The sequence below is a fragment of the Acipenser ruthenus genome, chromosome 24 (genome assembly GCF_902713425.1).
Source record: "Acipenser ruthenus chromosome 24, fAciRut3.2 maternal haplotype, whole genome shotgun sequence".
NCBI classification, from domain to species: domain Eukaryota; kingdom Metazoa; phylum Chordata; class Actinopteri; order Acipenseriformes; family Acipenseridae; genus Acipenser; species Acipenser ruthenus.
This window is the reverse complement of record NC_081212.1, coordinates 28159972-28179451: the sequence shown is the minus strand read 5'-3', so window position 1 is coordinate 28179451 and position 19480 is coordinate 28159972. Positions and strand designations below refer to the sequence as shown.

General features: G+C 41.6%; 3 protein-coding genes across 4 annotated transcripts; 1 reads left to right on the top strand and 2 right to left on the bottom strand.

Moving 5' to 3' along the window:
- Positions 1 to 456: 456 nt before the first annotated feature.
- On the bottom strand, positions 457 to 3658 carry LOC117428039 (transmembrane emp24 domain-containing protein 3-like). Its single transcript, XM_034046560.3, has 3 exons — positions 3118 to 3658; positions 1507 to 1755; positions 457 to 1228 (listed from the first exon to the last, which is right to left on the bottom strand). Exons 1-3 carry the CDS (start codon positions 3283 to 3285, stop codon positions 995 to 997), a joined length of 651 nt encoding a protein of 216 aa, XP_033902451.3. The 5' UTR covers positions 3286 to 3658; the 3' UTR covers positions 457 to 994.
- On the top strand, positions 2955 to 10143 carry LOC117964271 (retinol dehydrogenase 13-like). Of its 2 annotated transcripts, none has more exons than XM_034907343.2 (7): positions 2955 to 3099; positions 5117 to 5257; positions 6554 to 6745; positions 7299 to 7460; positions 7970 to 8086; positions 8443 to 8650; positions 9457 to 10143. In XM_034907343.2, exons 1-7 carry the CDS (start codon positions 3072 to 3074, stop codon positions 9554 to 9556), a joined length of 948 nt encoding a protein of 315 aa, XP_034763234.2. In that variant the 5' UTR covers positions 2955 to 3071; the 3' UTR covers positions 9557 to 10143. The 2 variants fall into 2 exon arrangements, with proteins under 2 accessions (XP_034763234.2, XP_034763233.2); XM_034907342.2 differs by lacking the exon at positions 2955 to 3099 and adding an exon at positions 4483 to 4920.
- A 79-nt stretch (positions 10144 to 10222) lies between these two features.
- On the bottom strand, positions 10223 to 15808 carry LOC117429623 (ankyrin repeat domain-containing protein 34C-like). The gene is made up of 2 exons (XM_034049365.3): positions 15485 to 15808; positions 10223 to 13874 (listed from the first exon to the last, which is right to left on the bottom strand). Exon 2 carries the CDS (start codon positions 13821 to 13823, stop codon positions 12207 to 12209), a length of 1617 nt encoding a protein of 538 aa, XP_033905256.3. The 5' UTR covers positions 13824 to 13874; positions 15485 to 15808; the 3' UTR covers positions 10223 to 12206.
- Between the last annotated feature and the right edge of the window lie 3672 nt (positions 15809 to 19480).

The window sequence follows — 19480 nt, the reverse complement described above, 5'->3', positions numbered from 1 at the left end:
CCCTGGGAGCAGTAAGATGAACCTCTGAAATGTGCAGCTCTAACGCTGTGGAGTGAGTGAGTGAGTGCTTCAGTATTAATAGGAGGGTGGGCAGGGCTCAAGGATTTCAATGTCAGAGAAAGAACAGTCTGAACCAGCCAGCACCCGGCTTCCATGCATCAGCAACAAGACGATCTGAAATGTTTAACACAACGTGATCCAGCACGTTTGCTCTGTAAAGAGATGAATATTGCACAACAGGGATGTCCCGTCGTTTCCTGGAGATAATGAGCCCTCTGCTGGTAGGAAATTATATTGCAAATGTAAAATGCAGCTTCCTGTATTTGTGGTGGAAGTGTAAACAGTCCATTTTACTGTGAGAATGACCTGCTGTGTAATCATTCTTACTAGCAACAATTTTTTCCGTGTGTTTTTTTTTTTTGTACAACAGAAATAAATACAGTAGGCCACTGAGAATCCATTTTTGCAATGCTGTTTTTTATTATGAAGTTCCCCTCCTCAGTGTGTGTCATTGTGTGTGTGTGTACTGCTTATGCTTATCAGCCTTTTTAAATTAAAATAAATAAATAAAAGATTGTAATTCACCCCTGGATTTCTCTGTGCAATGCAGATCAACATTTATATACCTTTTTCTACAGCTGGATGCCAAAGGTTTCAGTTAAGAGCACAGTTCCAAAGCTTAGCCTGCTTTTGTGTACATTTCCAGGGGAAGTACAAGGACATTGTGGCATGAAACAGGAGGCACTTTCTCATCAATCATAGCGTGTGCCTTGAAAATCTTTAACAATAATTCAAAAAGAAATGCAATAAACAGCATGGCATGAATATAACATCCTGGAGGAGATGCTATGCACCAAAGACAAGAAGAAGAAGAAGAAGAAGAAGAAGAAGAAGAAGAAGAAGAAGAAGAAGAAGAAGAATACAAATTTGAAAAAGACTGTGTACCTAGATACACACCTGTAAAATGGAAAAGAACTCCCATTCGCAACCATGTCTATGAGCTGAGTCCTGGGAGGGGCTTCTTGTCAGTAAAGAAGCTTTTGAGCATCACCACCTGGCTGATGCTGACCACAAAGAGGATGACCGTCTCCCCGATTGACCAGTACATGACGTGCTCATGGATCTCGTCCGCCCTGATGCGGTCAATGGCTTCCCTCAGGCGGTAGTGAGTCTGGGACTCGGAGATGGTCTTCAGGATCTCGTGGATTAAGACACTGGAGGATTCCATCTGAAAACAAGGAAGGCGCTGCCGTCAGGGTTGTGTGGAGGTTTAGCTCATGGATTACATTTTAATTACAGTACGGTGCTGCTAGTCTTGCAGCTGCTCTTAAGAAGCACCAAAACACACAGAAAAAAACAGAAGGAACAGCCCAAACACAAGCACAGGGCAGGTCGAGTGTAACTGGAGAAACCCTTGACTCTGCCTCGGATTGTATCCACTCCTACCCTTGATAAAGCGCCTTCATTAAACTGGGCTGCAGAGGAAGAACGGTCTCTGGGACTAACCTGGGTGAGGGCGGAGACCCTGTTATGCATTTCTGGGATAAGAGCAGGCTCCTCCCCAGTCTGCAGGTCGAAGTACACGGTCTTGTGTGAGAAGGTGGAGAACTCATTGCTGAAGCAGACCTTGTACACGCCGGTCTCCTCAGCCGTGTGGCTGAAGTGGTCATACTGTTTCTTACTCTCTTCGTACAGGACGTTCTCTCCTGGACCCACGACGGAACAGTCCACGTCGTAGTTACCCCCCGTAATTACCTGCCGGGGACAGACAGAGCATGAGCACGTCGAGCAGGCTTTCAGCTTGAACTCATAACAGGCGGCACATTTCAAATCAATATCACACTTCAAATACATATCAAAATTAACTTCATTAAAAAAAAAAGTCACGAGTTAATCAGGTCCCATGGTCTTTGAAACGTTTGAAAATATGTTGGTTAATATGTCATGTTCCTGTGGCTGATTATTTCAAACATACCGGATAACAGCATTTGTTTTTACTTGCACACTTAGCAATGCAGCCCATTGTATCACACACATCCCTTCTGGGGATAGTTTATCATTATAATGCATCAACTGGTTATTTGTCATTTTAAAACTAGATGCTTGAGGAAGCCTCTTTAAAAAAAAATCAATGTACTAGATTTTAAATGACATTAAGAAAATGCATTTGTAGCTTGTATTGACTTTCATAAGTGTTACATACATGACATTGTTCTAGGCTACTCTAACAATAGCAGTCTATAGAACCTGTACAGACCACACCGTTTTTAATTGAAACAGCTAATCATGCCTCCTGGTGGCAATATGAGTGTACTACATTACATCTTTCAGGTACTGTACAGCACAAAAACCAACTGAAAAAATATTACAAATAAAACCCTATAATAGTAATATATGCATTTTCATATGAATACTTATGAAATGCATTTTAAACGCTTTGGAAACACATGGTTTGTTTTTTGTTTGTTTGTTTTTGTTTTTTAATGAGGCTGTTCCATCCTCGTCTCCTAACTAGTTTACAGGTGCAAGTAGTCCATTAGTTACCTTTAGCATTTTTTTTTTTTTTTACTAATACGATATAATACTTCTGATCAAATATTTAAACCAAAATGCGCACGGTGTGCATTCTTACTATTTTTTTTTAAGGCCACACCTAAAATTAGTTTTTGCAAAGCACCCCACAGTGCAGCATGTTACGCAGATTTCCGTATCCCCATAGCATTCTGTACCCCTTAGATTTGACGCCTGCGTAGATCAAGATCGCTATACGTGAACGCTAAAATTAAAATGTGTTTTAAAAGAAAGGTTACTTTTAATCAAGGGTTTCGTGTATTGAGCAACACAGGAGGCTGAGCGTACTGTAGAAAATCAGTGTTATTAAATGTGCTGTTTTATTTTGCTGCAGAATTAGTTTGGTCTTATTTTCAATATTTGTTGCAAACTCCATCAGAACTCAATGGTAGTGCTTGAGAACACAGCGGGGCTCAGGCACAGGAATATCACGCACCCGCGTCCTGCTTTGAAAAACTGCATCTGCACCGGCATGGAATCATGCGGGGATACAGAAATCTATGGGGCACAGAATTCTATGTAACAAAGGTACAGAAACATACTTACTTGATAATCTAGTGAAAACTTTTCTCCTTTATCAATTTCTTCAAAGAAGCATTGTGTGTCGTCATCAGCCAACTCAAACGTCAGCTCAGTCGCGGAAACCAAATTAAAAACTACAACAGCGTGAAAGAATAAGCAGAAGCAACGGAACAAAGGAATCGTGAATGTCATGATGTAGCGGCTTATCACAGGAGACAGCGGATTATCGAAACGCGGTGATAAACAAAGAGCTTCAGGCTGGCCTTTTCAACTCTATTCACTGGAGATAGAGGAGCTGGAGTTTGGTTTTATGGGATGCAGTCTGTATGTGACAGTGATGATGTTTATGTACCGGTAAAAGCCTGACGTGGCACCAGACAGGAGCGCTTCCGGGGCTGCAAGAATACGAAGCGACGAGGAACAATCCTCAATGGAGTCGGGTGCAGCTCAGTGTACTACAATACAATACAGAGCTTCTGTTGATCGGTGTGTTACTGTACTACAGGCACTTACCCAGTGAACAAACCCATGACAGATCCCAGGCCGTTCACAAACAGATAGAAAGAACGTTACAGGAGATCAAAGACATCCGAATTCTAACCGCACAATGATACGCTCTGAATCACAATCTATTCAATTCGATTCCCGTTTCCCCTCCATCTAGTTTGAATAAACAGAAAACAGCTGCTTAATTTTATTCAACACTGCAGAATCGATGATTTATTTTTGTAAGTTCCTGAATAATAATAATAATAATAATAATAATAATAATAATAATAATAATAATATTTTAGTAGTCATGGCGTTTACAAAGCAGACTGGAGTTCAGCTCTCTTCTACATGTGCATGTTACTGGCAGAGCTGAAAAACAGCTGGGAAAACAAATACTAAACATGACTCGTTGGTTTTGAGGGAAAGGAGGCTGTGATGCGCTTATCCCTATTCAAATACTGCAGTACCAGTAAGGGTGCACACGAGTCCCGTGAGGAATACCCGAGAAGAGAGTCCTATGTGAGCGATGGCTTATTAGACCCAAAACATAAACCGAATCGGCCTGATCAGCTAAAAACATCTTATCATGCGCACAATGAATGAGAAAGAGGCCTGCTGGATTAAAACGTTTCTATAATTATATTCATATACAGATAATAAACATTCATTATGCAATCATTGGAAAAGTTACAAAATAAATGAATAAAGCAAATAAAATGCATGGTGTGCCGATGTTTTAGTAGTGTCTTTGCAAAACGATGTATTAAATAAGGATTATATATGGCAGCGTCACAGCTGTATCTACCGGTATATACATTTGCATACTGTATGTATAAACTGTGCAGTCTAGGGCATCTGTGGGATATCAATATCGCACACACGGTGACAGTGCTGCCCCCTTGTGATAAACTGGTAGAGTTGCTGTAATCTCGTTTTCAGCAGCCTCGTCCGCAGCTGTATCCTTCCCAGTTTTTCTGGTAACCTTGAGTTGCAAAACATGAGTAGCAGGAAGTGGAAAGAGGAGCAGATTGAAATGACAAGTAACACCCAGAATATAAGGACCTAGATTCAAGAAAACGGCTCCATTTCACCGGGAAGCCGTCAGTATATTAATAGTTCAGACCGCCGACTTTCAAATATACATGATCAAGATTAAAGTACCTGCATTCAAAGACAGTCGACAAAAAAATAATTAAATTAAAATAAATAAATAAAAATACCGCAACTTGCAGTTTGATTCAGTGACATAAACAAAACACTACGCCATGTCAACAGATGAAATGGTTGTGTTTTTTCAAGACCATGCGACAGGAATCGCTGCTGCGGCGGTTGCAGGTGAGTGAATGTAAACAAACACTTTGTGCTACTCACTTTGTGAAATAATACTTTGCAATGTAATGTCTTCTGTATGGGCAGCTTTGAAATAGGATCATGGGTACCCGGGACGTCACCTACCACAGCCTGCCCCTAAGATGTTGGATTTGTGAGATTCGTGTCATTGAATTTTGAAGGCTTGCTTTCTTCCTGTCAGGAATGAGTCTGCTTGCACTGCGGAAGTGGTTTGCTGGGGGAGTTTGCAGGAGCAAGGCGAGGCTGGACGGGAAGACGGTTTTAATCACCGGTGCCAACATAGGGATTGGCAAGGAGACTGCACAGGACCTGGCACAAAGGGGTGAGCTTTTGAGAAGTGACAGTGCAGCCCTGTTAGGAGGTGAAGGGAAAGGAACTGGCCCATGTAAATAAAATCTTTATATTTATATAGCGCCTTTCATAGTGGATCACCATCACAAAGCAAGTCAGTCAGTGGCAGAGGAGGGATTTGAACCAGTGACCTTCTGGTTACAAGTCCTGGACTTTAACCACTGGACCACACTGTTATATACTCTGTACAGTTTTCTTTCATTATGGACATGGGTTATTCCATGCCAACTCAACCAGTGCCCTTGCCCACGCAGAGTTCAGAAATAATAGCCGTTATTTTTTCAAAAATGTACCCTTCGACCTGTGACCTTGCAGAGGTCAACCAAAAGTGAGAAAGGGACCTTAACCAGAAAAATCACTCTGGGTGCAATTTAGATGCTACCATCATGTGTAGCATCTCGTTCTACTCGTATTGAACAGGGCTTTTCAGAAAAAAAATACTAGGAGCACCCTACTCACTTCTGACAAATTGCAAGACAAGGGGTAACTGATGAGTTTTATTTGAATTTCAGCCTAACCCTTTACCCTGTAGGGGATGTGGGTCCTAAAATGGGTGAGATGTAATTGTAAGTGACTCTGCAGCTGATGCATAGTTCACACACCCTATACTCTGTAAGTCACCTTGGATAAAGGTGTCTGCTTAATAAACAAATAAAATGTAAGTATTGCTGTAAGACCCTTAGGAACCAGTCTTCCAAATTCTGTGAAAAACTTTTGGTTTCAAGTCCCACCACTGGTCATTAGACCCCCATGAAATTAGAATTTTTGCTATTTGTACCAAGTTTAGGCTGTAATAACTTGCAAGGTCACAGGTTGAAGGGGACTTTTAAAAAAAAAAAGGCTACCATTTCTGAACTCAGCATGTCAGAAAACCCCCAGATGAATTTTTCTAGGAAATCTGAGACGGACGGGCAACGAAATGTCCCTTTTCTGGTTGAGTAGGGGTGGAATGACCCACACTGAAGCTATTGCATTACTTAGAGTGTGGTCGTATTGTTTTGCACCAATACTGCCCTGTAGGATTAAAATTGAATAATGGTGTTGCAACCATTATAGAAACTACTATAGCTGTAGGCAATTCTTTAATGACAACGCTATAAAAACGCCAGCAAACATCACGTTCTCTTTTTGACACTTGCTCTTTGTTTTGTTGTTTGCTACTTTGTAAAAGCTGCTGTAAGGGTAGCTGTGATAGCATTGAAATGTAATTGTGGAGTTACTTACTGAAAGAGTTCAGGGATGCAGTAAGGGTTGCGTGCCATTGCAGGGGCGCGGGTCATCATGGCGTGCAGAGATATGGACAAGGCCAGCGAGGCAGCAGAGGAGATCAGACAGAAGACTGGCAACGGTAACGTGGTCATCAAGAAGCTGGACCTGGCCTCCCTGGAGTCCGTACGGCATCTCGCTGAGGAAATCCAGCAAGGGGAGGAACGGCTGGACCTTCTCATCAACAATGCGGGTGAATAACAGGATCGTCCTCTTCTGCTTTGCAATTCATTCTCTTTCCAGAGACCTCAATGAATTAAAGAAGACGGGTCCCTGCTTGTCAAGCATGTGCTTCAAAGATGAATCTTAAGAGAGGGTTGCACTTTTTAGCCGGAAAGCACTCTTAATCAATGGCTCTGAAATGGGCACCATTTGTTCCCATGACTAGAGCTGGCTGTCCTAATATTATTAGTAGTGGTAATATACTGTAAGCTTGGTTGACGGATAGTATTTTCTGATGTACTATTCCAAATTCAGTGGAACCTGTTTTCCACTGTGCTGTTATGATAAAGCTTATTAATGTATTTTTAATGTCAAGAAGTTGTCATAGTTGCACACTATTACTCTTAACTTACTCCTAAATGTATATGTATTGCATGATTCTCTTTTCTATCTGATTCATTAGATGCTGGGCTTACTAACTGTTCCAACAAATAAGCAAAGAATCTCACAGCACACACATGCTGCTGGGACTCGTTCTTGTGAGGCCTTGTGTTTGTGCCCCACATGTTAATGTGTTATTCCAGGGATTATGATGTGTCCAAAGTGGAAGACGGAGGATGGCTTTGAGATGCAGTTTGGTGTCAATCACCTAGGTCACTTCCTGTTGACCAACTCCCTCCTCGATCTGCTGAAGAAGTCTTCTCCCAGCCGCGTGGTCAACGTGTCCAGCTTAGCTCATGAGAAAGGTCAGTACGGAGCTAACTGTAAAGGGACTTGATTTTCTTATCCCTCATGAGCATGACGTGAGTTTTTCTGTGGCTTGTTTAGTTTTCCAGATTGTATTTTCACATGGACTCTTTTAACCTGGCATGACACTGTAAATCCATTCCCCCACCTGGTAGAGTTTTCTTATTTCTTTGCAACTCCTGCTATACTTTTGCAGTGCTCCCCCTTTTCTAACGCTGTGGCCTGGAGCCACGGGTAAGAGCCTGTGCAATTCGTGCTATGCCTAGAATACAAGTGCAAGTGTAATAGCCTCATGGGGCAACTGGGAGCCAGGACTGTAACCTGTCCCACGGGATAAAGGGATGCCTTATAAAGAGGGAGCCCTGTAGAAGGCTTGAAGACCACAAGTGATTGACAACAAAGGGATAACTCACTGTTGGTGACCCTACACTGTATGCAGAGTATTTTCATGGTTATTCAGATATTAAGAGTTGCCTGATCAATCTCAATTGTTGTATTCATTCTGAAGGCCAGATTCACTTTGATGATATTAACCTGGATAAAGACTACGACCCTTACAAGAGCTACAGGCAGAGCAAGCTGGCTAACGTCCTCTTCACCAGGGAACTCGCTCGCAGATTGCAAGGTGAGTAGAGCCACAGCTGTAACTGAGCCTCTCTGGGAAAGGCACAGGACCTGTGAAAGTGTGGGAGAATAAACCCTAAGCCAGATCACAGCAACGCCAGGCAATTCAGCACCTTTACAGGTATCACCAAAAACAGAAGCCAAACACTGGATGAGCTTGAAGACTGAACTGCTGCCGTTCCCCTTCCATTCCAGGGGCAGGTTTGAGGCATCCAGTGCTTGTTGTTTGTAACTTCTTTTACACTGTGTGAAACTGTTCTCTTATTCACAAAGCTTTTAACTGTGCTTCCTGATGCCTGGATCAATCTCAGAAAGTGTGCACATGGAAAATCATGATCGCCTGTTCCATCTTTTCAGGTACAGGGGTGACTGCTAATAGCCTGCACCCAGGAGTGGTGCGCACCGCACTCGGGAGACACATAATGCCTACCATAGCTGTATGGAGAAGGATTATATTCGCCCCATTTATCCTGCTTTTGTTTAAGTCTCCATGGCAGGGAGCTCAGACCACAATCCACTGCGCCGTGGCTGAAGAGCTGGAGCACACCAGCGGTTTGTACTTCAGGTAAGCGCGTGTCAGATGTGAAGTTCGTTCTGCAATATCTAAACAAAGACTGCTTGAAATGAGGCGAAAATGGCCAGGTACACCTTGAGTGTGATGTGTTTGTGTCCTTGGCAAGCGTTAAGCTGAGGGAACATGAAGACACTTTCTCAGGAACAGTGGCTTGAAACCTGGTTCCAGGAGACCTAGTTTGAGGCAACTTTGCTGTATCAAACCCCAAGTCTCCCCTGGTGTGCCATGCAGTGGCCTGAAACCTAGTCTCCTGAATCCCAAGTTCCAAGCCACAAATGACTTTGTGTTTCCTCAGCTTTACATGCTTATCTCTGACTGTATTGTGATTGAGACCTGTGTCTCTGTCCTTGTTGCATATCTCTGACTGTATTGTGATTGAGACCTGTGTCTCTGTCCTTGTTGCATGTCTCTGACTGTATTGTGATTGAGCCCTGTGTCTCTTTCCTTGTTGTATGTCTCTGACTGTATTGTGATTGAGACCTGTGTCTCTGTCCTTGTTGCATATCTCTGACTGTATTGTGATTGAGCCCTGTGTCTCTGTCCTTGTTGCATGTCTCTGACTGTATTGTGATTGAGACCTGTGTCTCTGTCCTTGTTGCATGTCTCTGACTGTATTGTGATTGAGACCTGTGTCTCTGTCCTTGTTGCATGTCTCTGACTGTATTGTGATTGAGCCCTGTGTCTCTGTCCTTGTTGCATGTCTCTGACTGTATTGTGATTGAGCCCTGTGTCTCTTTCCTTGTTGCATGTCTATGACTGTATTGTGATTGAGCCCTGTGTCTCTGTCCTTGTTGCAGTGACTGTGCTCCCAAGAAAGTCGCCTCTCAAGCTACAGATGATGAAGCAGCCAGAAGACTGTGGGAGCTGAGTGCCCAGATGGTGGGCCTGAAGCAGTGATGATTACATCCTTTTGCAGCTTTCAGTATTTAGGATGGGGAGGTTGGGGGGGGGAGCTATTAGCAAAGCAGCATAGTTTCGAACTTTCAGAAAACAAATTGAATAAAAAAAAACTTTGAAAAGGTGACGAGCAAATGACGTGAAATGATACTAAAGTGTACAAATGGAATAATCAGACTGGCCAGCCTTCCTATATTGCATCTTTTTCAAAGGCAATGCAGGTGTCATTCTGGGACTTCTGTATTGCATAGCGATCATAATCATCCACTATCAATCACTCAGTGGCACCGAGTTAAGAAATACTAAGAGAAACACAAATTCAAATGTTTTGTCTGGAAGCCTTATTTAGTTTCCATTAGTATTTCTTAAAGGCTTACACATTTAGCAGTGTGTATACTGCACAGTTGGATCTGTGCTATTGCTGTGTAGTTAATAAATGGTCCGGTTGACTGGAAGGACCTGGAACTTTCAATAATATACATGTAACTTTTAAAGTGCCTTTTTACTATAGAACTTTTGTTTTCCTAATTTCAGATTTTAAACATTAATATCAGTTGAAGAATAAAATAAACATTTGTTGTATGGTTCTCGCATATCATCCTGTGTGATCTTTACATATAACTCCTATTATACCATGATATTCTACACTGTAAACTAACGTTAAAGAGTAAACATACATTTCATGTAACAGATTTCAAACACGCTTTACTAGATAAAAACTTGACACAGTAATGTTTTCCGGTACATACAGGATATTCTCAAACAATTATGTTTAATTCTTAAACTGTGTGTTTTTAAATTGTGGTGTTAGTGGTTATTCCTCTCTTAACCCTATTCCAGTCTTTCACAGCGTGGAGTGGAATCGTTAATCATTATTTAGTGCTCGTTCCTACTTCAAACCCAGCGGTCTGGACACTTAACAAGAAACATCACAACACATTTATTAAGAACACAGAGAGATCTATGAACATACTCTACACAAAATGTAACAACATGTGCTCAATCATAGGAATACGTTTTTTTAACAGCTAATTGACAAGGAAGCTCAGAATAATACTGTAGCACTTGGATTCTGATAGATTCGTCCCACACCTCTAATATAATAAGGACAACATCCAAACACACTTGCTGTAGGACTCGGTCCACCAACGTGATGTTTTAAGCAAAAAAGCACTAAAAAGCCGCGTTGACCACTAAATGTAAAGTACATATTTCCACCTCTAGGGGCCGACGTTAGCTCGCACAAATGGTATATAAGGCGCTTTAATACACTTGATGACAAGGAGCAGAAGCAACTGGACTTCTACAAACGCTCATAACATACTTCACTATGTTAGTCAATACATAATAAGGCATTTAAGTACCTTTTTTTATATACATGTCTATTCTCTTAACTGTTTGAATACTCCATTCATAAGTAATGGTGAAGCCGTGTCGTGATTTTCATGTAATGTTATGAGTCGTCAAGAACATTCACAGGCTTGTGAAATATTAACATCTGTTCACGTGAGCAGTGGAATGAATATATATATATATGGTATGACATTGTTCCTGTGAGGTCTTTGTAATGTACTGTAGATGGCACTTTATATACACAGAGAGATTAGAGACTTTCTGGTATCCAGATAGGGGTATGCTGTTGCATTCCATCAAGTCTTCCATTTATAACAGGGCTCTCCAATCTTCTTCCTGGTTTTCGTTCTTACTGTACACTAAATTAATTCATTGGACTAATTAAGCTTCTAATAAGAACTTAATTGGTCCAATTAAGTAATGTAGGGTACAGTTGGAACAAAAACCAGGAGGGACACCGGCCCTCGAGGACCAGGATTGTAGTCCCCTGAATTCATAAGTGGGAGCAGGCCGAAAGCCCTACATGTAAATAGTGTGTGTGTGTGTGTGTGTGTGTGTATATAGGGAGGGGGTTAAAATCCTCCCTGCCAGAATACATGAGTATGTGGCTGGAGCCTTAATTGAATGCTTGATGGTTAATTAGGCTCCAGCGTAAGGGAGGAGAAATGCCTTGTCACAGGTTGGTGTTTGAGAGGAGGGCTGGTGAGTTGTGTCTACACTGTGCTACGGAGGAAATGGTCAGTGAAGGCGAATGCCCAGCCTGTTTCGTTGTGTGTGACCCTTTTCTTTTGGCCTTTGTGCAAGTTGCTTTGTTCCTGTGTTTGCTGGGTTTTTATTTTGTTAATAAACCTGCGCACCGGCTCTTTAAACTGCAGCTTTCTTGCCTCTGAGTCTCATTATTGACGCTCTCCTGTTACATGAGGCTAGACCATTTTGTTCCCAGGTAATGCAAGACATTTTCTAAATCTTAAACGTCATGATCGATGGTAGAACATGATGTAGTACTAATGACCCAAATAATTCTGCTGACACACTGACAGGCCCCTCACACTTGGGGCCCTGTTTTGAAGTGCGTGCAGAGGCATAAACTAGGATGTTTTCAGAGAGGAAGAACATAACAGCCCAAACACTCCAGAACGACTCCTTCCTGTAGCTGAGTTGTTTGTTGCTACTTTTATGCTGCTACAATTGTTTTTATCCATCTCGGGTGTGCCTTTGCACCTGCTTCAAAATATGGCCCTTTGGAGTTAAGGAGGGCAGCACGAGGCTGTGTGATATAGAAAAGGTGTGGGCACTTTCACTGAGTGCTCAGATCTGTAAGCTGCTTCATTTGTTCCACTTGCATAGAATGTCTTCTCACAAGTTTCTTTTTGGACTTGAGGTCCGATCTCATAGGTGAACTGGGTGCTACTGGTACTATGGACCGGATGCAGGTAGTAAGCGGGGATGAAGGCTTGCTACATGTGCCAATGTCTGGAATGGGGGGGTGGGGGTTGACGTTTAAAGGGGGTAGGCAGCCCGGTCGGGTATGGGAAATGTGGTCCAGCAGAAGAGTTCCTGAGCCTCTTCTTTCCAAAAGCCCGGGCGCCCTGCGACGCACAGCCCCAGGAGAAGCGCTGGGGATGCTGTCCAGCGACTCCCGGGAACTTGTCAGCAGAGTTAAAGGTGAGGTGTTGTGCTTTCTCCTCTCCAAAGGAGCTTTCCCCGAATCGAAGGACACCGACCCAGAGTCCGAATATAACTGGGAGTCGGAGTCGTAATGGTCGTTACCCAGTCTTCTTCTGTAGACCGTATCACGCAGGCTGGCTGGGCCCGAAACAGAAATGCTTACATTATCTTGATCAGCGGGTATGGTGCTCCTTCTAGCCAAGGGCTGGTGCTGGGAATGAGATTTCTCATAAGATGTCTTTCTGGAGGCCGGGGCTGACAGCGTGGACGTCATCTTAGAAAACTGATCACCTACCGATGGGAAAGTGGGCCCCCCTTCCTTGCATTCGAAGCTGTCGTGTCGCGATAAAGGTGGCCGTTTGGGAAGTGACAGCCCATTGATGCCTGAAATGACCTCCTCCTCCGACGTGGTTCGCTTGGAATCTTCCGCATGTGCAGCAGCAGCAGCAGCAGCTAAAACAGAGGGTGCAATCAAACCCCAGGGCTCAGACTGGAGTCGTTTCAACTGGGGCAGCCTGGCCCGCTTGGGGTTGCATGGCTTTCTAGTGGGAGAGCCTGGTTCGTTGTGTGGTTTGGCAATAGCGGTGGCAGTATTGACGCTAGGTCTTTTGGTCTGGAAGCTGAAGATGCTTTCATGTTCTTTGTCATTGTTTGGAGATGGGGACGTTTTCAGTTCAATGTCGGAGGGAGACATGCACATCATTGGCGAATATCTGTCCTCCACTTCCGGCGATGGTGGGACATTAAGGTATTGCTTGGTGGTTTTTGTTCCTGACGGTGACTTGTCAGTGGTTATGATAATAACTTCTTTGCCTTTAGCCTTGCAAGCATCAAGCAGGTGTTTCAGAGTCGCTTTGTCGTTGGCATTGATGGCGTACACAAGAGCTGAAGCTCCAGAGTGGTCTTCCAGACTGGGATCCGCTCCATTCTCCAGTAACAAAGACACCACCTCCTGGCCGGCTCTCTCGCTACAGGCATGCATTAGTGCACTTTTGCCTGCTTTGTCCTGGATATTTGGATCCCCTTTGTTCTCCAGCAGGTACTTAACCATTTTGGCTTTGCTTACACTTTGTTGATCCTCATGTTTAGTCATGCAAGCTATCATAAGAGGGGTTTCTCCTCGTTCGTTGCTTTCGTTAATGTACGCACCACCTTCTAACAGCAGCCTGGTAAGCCTTAGCCTCCGCAGCCACACCGCTTTTAAAAGGGAGTTCCCATCGGTCCTCAGCTCCGTTGCTTCCTCCATCTTCTGGGTGAGTGTCAGCAGGGCTTGTCACTGAGAAGCCACCAGAGCAACCTGTCAAAAAAGAGTGGGGAGGGAATCATGAACACGTGCCATCCCCACATATCGAAGGGTTTTGCATTTTAACAAACAAGCTCTACCTTTGTGCTCACTTAAAAAAAGATGCTTTCAAAAAGTGTTCTTTTGTTCAACAGTGCCAGGAGAAACCGCCGGCTTGAAATATGTCTTATGATATTATTTGATCCCACCAGATGGCGATCTAGAACATCTAATACAGAATTGTTGAGTGGACTATTTTGTAAGAGGAAACATATTTTTAAGAAGCTTTTTTTAAGGCTTATGCATTTTATTTAAAATCTATCCATATCAATAAATTACTTTGACTGACACATTTGATATTATTGAGGTTTTGACAAAACAATTGTACTTAGTGTTAGCAATACTTTTAATTTGTAGATTTGGCGACTGCACCGCGTTTAAACGTCCGAAAGTTGCTGTCCAGGGTACTGAATCAAAGCCAAGCGCGTCTGTGCGGACTAGGGTTTGTAATACATCATTGTGGACGATTCGTTTGAGGTCCATGCTTTAGCCGCTGATCTAGTTTAACCAGATTGAATATGAATATTGTAAATGGATCTTAAATAGTATTCAATTCCTTTTCTTGTATGACCAAACAATAGTAAAACACAGTTTCATACAATTCTCTGTGAACAATTAAAACATGTTGACACCTAAAGTGTGTCAGGTCAACAAACGTCCCCCCTCATTAGGTCCCATTCAAACAGACTCGTGTCGAACTAATCAGTGTTGCTGAATTAAGAAATACTACAACGCACTAGAATTCAATGACAAGCGTTTCGACTGGACGTCTTTGTCTTCCTTTGAAAATACTTGTAGTCGAGACTTCTGTTGGAATAAGATCGTGTTTTAAAAAGGTAGTGTATGTATATATATATATATATATATATATATATATATATATATATATATATATATATATATGTGTGTGTGTGTGTGTGTGTGTTTCATCAAATATCAGTAAACCTCGATTTAGTTATTAAATATCGAGTTTGTCTTTGTATACACTCTGTATGTATATATGTATTTATTTAATTTATTTAATTTGTTTTCAATTTGAAAATGCAAAACTGCAGGGTACCAAAAGGTGCAAATCAAAATAAAAAGGTAATGTTGGTACACAAAAATGTGACTAATTGATTTATATATATATATATATATATATATATATATATATATATATATATATATATATATATATATATATATATATATATATAATGTGACGACGTTTCAGACTACAAGTCCTTCTTCATCTGGATACATTCTTTAGGTACACATTAGTAATCTGCATTTTCACTTAGCGAAGTTTTTTATCCTGCGCATACATGTTTATGCGCGGTGTGTTTTCTCCGGTACAATTTCTAAAAACACTTTCTTAGTGTAAAGAAAACGACGTGTTATGCTGAGAAACTATATGATCATGTATGTGCGCACCAACACCAGTACAGGGTTAATCAACCCCCAACTCAGAACGACAGCACTTTATGTAATCTGTTTATACTTAAACCCAATTAACAGAAATGACCAGCGCGATCCTACGTGCACGCATGACATTCAAACAAAAAGACATTCTTTGAACTCACCCCTTGAGACGAAATGCTCTGCAGAGTGCAGTCTTCACTACCCATCATCCCCCGGTACTTAGTGCTAGAATAGGGTACGAGACCTAATATGTGAAAAGAAAAAAAACAAGAATGTTTTTATTTTCTATCGCCTCGTTGGGATTCTTGCTAGTTAATCCCTTTTCAAGATGTGTTTTTCCACCGATTTCCCAATGAGATCCATATTATAGCATTCTAATTCTGATCCCGCTGTAGCTGAGTTCCAACGCGCTGTCCCTTTGCGCGGCACTGCTGACTAACTGCAGCGTTAGGGCAGGCTACAGAACAATCTAATAGCCGCATTCATTTTTGCTCACAGTGGGGTTATAAATAACATATTCTTAGTTGGTGAAGGAAACGTGAATGTCATTGACGTCAGCTTTACAGAAAAAAAACAGTGTGTCTAATGAGAACTTTCTTTTTTCCCCCGTTCTCCAACACCAATGATGAAAAACAGTAAGCCGTCACTTTCCACTTGTGAATTCTAAATGGGGAGACGTTTTATTCGACACCTATCACGATTATGATGAAAACAACGGAAGTATTTATAGGGCTGCAAATATGTTACTGATAAAAAAACACATGTTTTCTTCCTCTTCTCATTATTGTTATTTTAAACTTGGATGCGCAAATTACAACGTTTACCGGATTGCGGCTTGTAGAATGAAATACGATGTCAATGTAAGAAATATAATGTATTCATTACTTGTGTGGGAATCTTACAGAAACGTAGTCATTGTGACCCGCTGATTTGAAACGGGGTGGTTTTCACTGTGCGCACCCTCATTTCAATGGATTAAACTGAATTCCATGTTTTATTGAATTCTATCGCGCCCCAATCCCACTCTGCCTGTGTTAAATACGCTTCTAATACTATTCATCTTGTCACAATCAGGTTCGTAACAAGGCTCCCAATAGCCTCGTAAAAACAACATATTCAATTGGAATTTGGGAGTGTTTGTGGTCTGCGCGATGGAGACTCGATCACAATCTATCCCACTAGATCGTTACCGGGTGCTAAAGCTGATGGAAATGTATGTATTGCTTTGGAACGATATGCTTAATCAAAAATAAAGAAATGTTATTTATTAGTTCATTTTGTCATTTAGATAGAGTACACATGGTAAATTTGCCCGTGGTTTAATTATCATGGTTTATATGGGGTCTTGTACAATATAGACCACTGACCCTTGTTTTCACTGTGCTTTACTACACTTTACTGTACTTTAGCATGGAAGACACAGAAAATGAGTATTTATAATAATAATAATAATAATAATAATAATAATAATAATAATAATAATAATAATAATAATAATGCCCCAGTCTCGTTATATAACACTAGGTAATACTATTTCTTAAACCGCACAAAGCGCTGCTCCAGTAGCAATTGGATTGCATGTCAATATAATTTGAACGCGACAATTTCATTATACACAATAATGATGATTTATGTGGTATAAATAATGTCATCCATAATTAAAGGTGGATGACAGCGCTTGGCATTTAGTAACACATATGCTTGGGATGTCATAGCAACAAACAATATTTAGCATATAGGCCTAGAGTAAGAACTGGCAAAACATATTTCACTTTATTTTATGACTTGACAGCCATATTGACAATTGAAGAAAAAAAAATAGGTCGTGTATTTTTTTTAGTTTATAATGAATATTGTTTTGTTAAAATAACAATTTGCTTTTCAAAAATAAAGTTGGATGAAAAGAAACAGTAACCAATTACGTCCGAGCCTCTGCTCAATTAGACACACAAACTCACAGAAGGCGAAGGCGCTGTTTTTCTAGGTGTGTATAAGTACATTATTTATTTAGTTCGACGAATTGTAAAACACAAATGCTTTGGCGATATGCTTTAGTGCACACCGGAGATCGTTGAAACGTGCTGCTTCTGCAGTCTCACTCTCACGCAACACAACTAAAGCTGATCACGCCTGTCCTCACGGTTGTTGCAATGACTGCAGAAAGGCGTTTAATAACAGTATTGTTTGGGTGTTGGCGTGCGACTCACACCTGTCTCAAAGAGGCACTGTTTGTACAGCACTTATTCCTTCATTTGTGCTGAGGTCATCATGTTCCTCCTTTATAGAGGACTATATAGCTGCACCTTTTCCCCAGTGTCAGGTACGTCAATGCGTGGCTTAATCACCCATGTGTTTATACGACTGTTGTTGTACCTGATGAGACGAGACTTGAAGTGATTGAGAACCGCGCATCTAAAGGTAGGATTAACTCTACAAAGCGTGTGCCCCTTGACGCACGCCGTCAATTCAATACAATGAAGTATTTAAAAGAAGGCACACATTTCTACACCAAGCCGGCATGCCACCTGGTCTGATTTGTGTGGGTAAGCACTGATCCAGCTCTTTCTAACCCCGACATCCCAGCTGGTCTCCCCCTCTCTCTTCCCTTAAGGCTCGTTCACAGCTCAGACTGCTGCTAGATTCCAATTTCAATTTTGTTTAACCAGGATATGAAAAGAGAGCTCCATATTCACTTCTTTAAAACTCATTCGAATGCACTCAGGCAAACGCGAGAAGGGGGTGTGGGGGCAGACATATTTTCTATCAAGCTAACTGTATTATATCAAAAGTATCTGCAGTAGAAGAGTCTCATGGTATGTAATATAATTATTTATGACAAGTACATTATTGTAGAGACGAGTCGCCACCCATGAAAAACCACGCTAGCAGATGAATGACAGGAGTTATAATTAATCGAGAGAGAGAGAGAGAGAGAGAGAGAGAGAGAGAGAGAGAGAGAGAGAGAGAGAGAGAGAGAGAGAGAGAGAGAGAGAGAGAGAGAGAGAGAAATTCAGACACAGACGGATTAAACACTTTCCTGTTAGAGGAAACTTTCAAGGCACAGCAGAAAATGACCAGGCTGCAATCATACTAGCGAACAAAGAGCGTTTATAATCTTTTGCCTTTTGCCTATTTCACTGATTTTCTGTATGTATCTGGCCAACTACAACTGACATGAACTGACAGGATTTCAAAACAAGCCCAGCAAAATAATAACAAAAAGGCAAAGCTCTTTCTATATTTAGGTTGCAATGTAACATGGGAAAGGACGTGCTGACATGAACACAAGGGTTCTTGGTTTTTGTTTTTTGCATGGAATTCACGATATAGACAATACTGTATCAACCTGTCCATGGTCACCACTTTGTAACTGGAAACACAAGTGACATGTGCTGTGAGGACTTTCATTGTAAATAAAATCCCTTTTACTATCAGGCAGACGAAGCTTATTTTGTCACACGGAAACATTGTTCGATCATATTGTTTACAGCACACTGCACTTGTTTTTTTCCTCTCGCAGGTAGTTGTACCCACAATCTTTTAGAAAGGACACATCATTGTGGGAATGGTTAATCAATCTCAACACACAGAGCCATGGTCTCAATTAAATATTAGCAATGAACTATACCTCCATTGGAGTGTTTGTATACTTTTACATTGCACTCCAGTTTACCACTAGCAGGCTCTGTTGACAGCCCAGTTGGTTTAGGTTCCCAAGCCGTTGCTTTAACTGTAGGGACACAAGCACTTCCCCCCCTATCCACAACTCTTTATTTGAATGCCAGTAAATTCGCTTTTAACTGATTGTGGTTTTACAGCACAGCTGCTCACACCATTAGAGCTCCAATAAATGGACTAGGTAAAAAGCAGGAATTATATCCCAACACAGAACGACGCATAAAACTAGTCACAACTAAACAGTTTAGGATTCTGAGGAACCGGGCGGTGGGTGATCTCATTGCCGCCAAGTGTGCAGCAGCACTCATCAATTTTTCCATTACTGCTTCTATAAATACTAATTAAGATTCTGCATAGTTTACAGGAGCAATAGCTGTTTTTAATGGACTGTATTGTGCTTACAAGCACTAGGCATTTATTTAAGATGCAGGCAGATGATAACAGGGACTGTAGAAATGGAGCAATGTTTTATATGTGCA

Excerpts from the sequence above, each read along its gene's own strand:
- LOC117428039 (XM_034046560.3), bottom strand. The coding sequence starts at position 3,285 with ATGACATTCACGATTCCTTTGTTCCGTTGCTTCTGCTTATTCTTTCAC. Across the intron at positions 1,756-3,117 it reads AGTTTTCACTAGATTATCAA|GTAATTACGGGGGGTAACTA; the intron begins GTAAGTATGTTT and ends TGTCCCCGGCAG. Across the intron at positions 1,229-1,506 it reads GGGTCTCCGCCCTCACCCAG|ATGGAATCCTCCAGTGTCTT; the intron begins GTTAGTCCCAGA and ends CCTTGTTTTCAG.
- LOC117429623 (XM_034049365.3), bottom strand. The coding sequence starts at position 13,823 with ATGGAGGAAGCAACGGAGCTGAGGACCGATGGGAACTCCCTTTTAAAA.
- LOC117964271 (XM_034907342.2), top strand. The coding sequence starts at position 4,851 with ATGTCAACAGATGAAATGGTTGTGTTTTTTCAAGACCATGCGACAGGA. Across the intron at positions 6,746-7,298 it reads CCTTCTCATCAACAATGCGG|GGATTATGATGTGTCCAAAG; the intron begins GTGAATAACAGG and ends GTGTTATTCCAG. Across the intron at positions 7,461-7,969 it reads CAGCTTAGCTCATGAGAAAG|GCCAGATTCACTTTGATGAT; the intron begins GTCAGTACGGAG and ends TTCATTCTGAAG.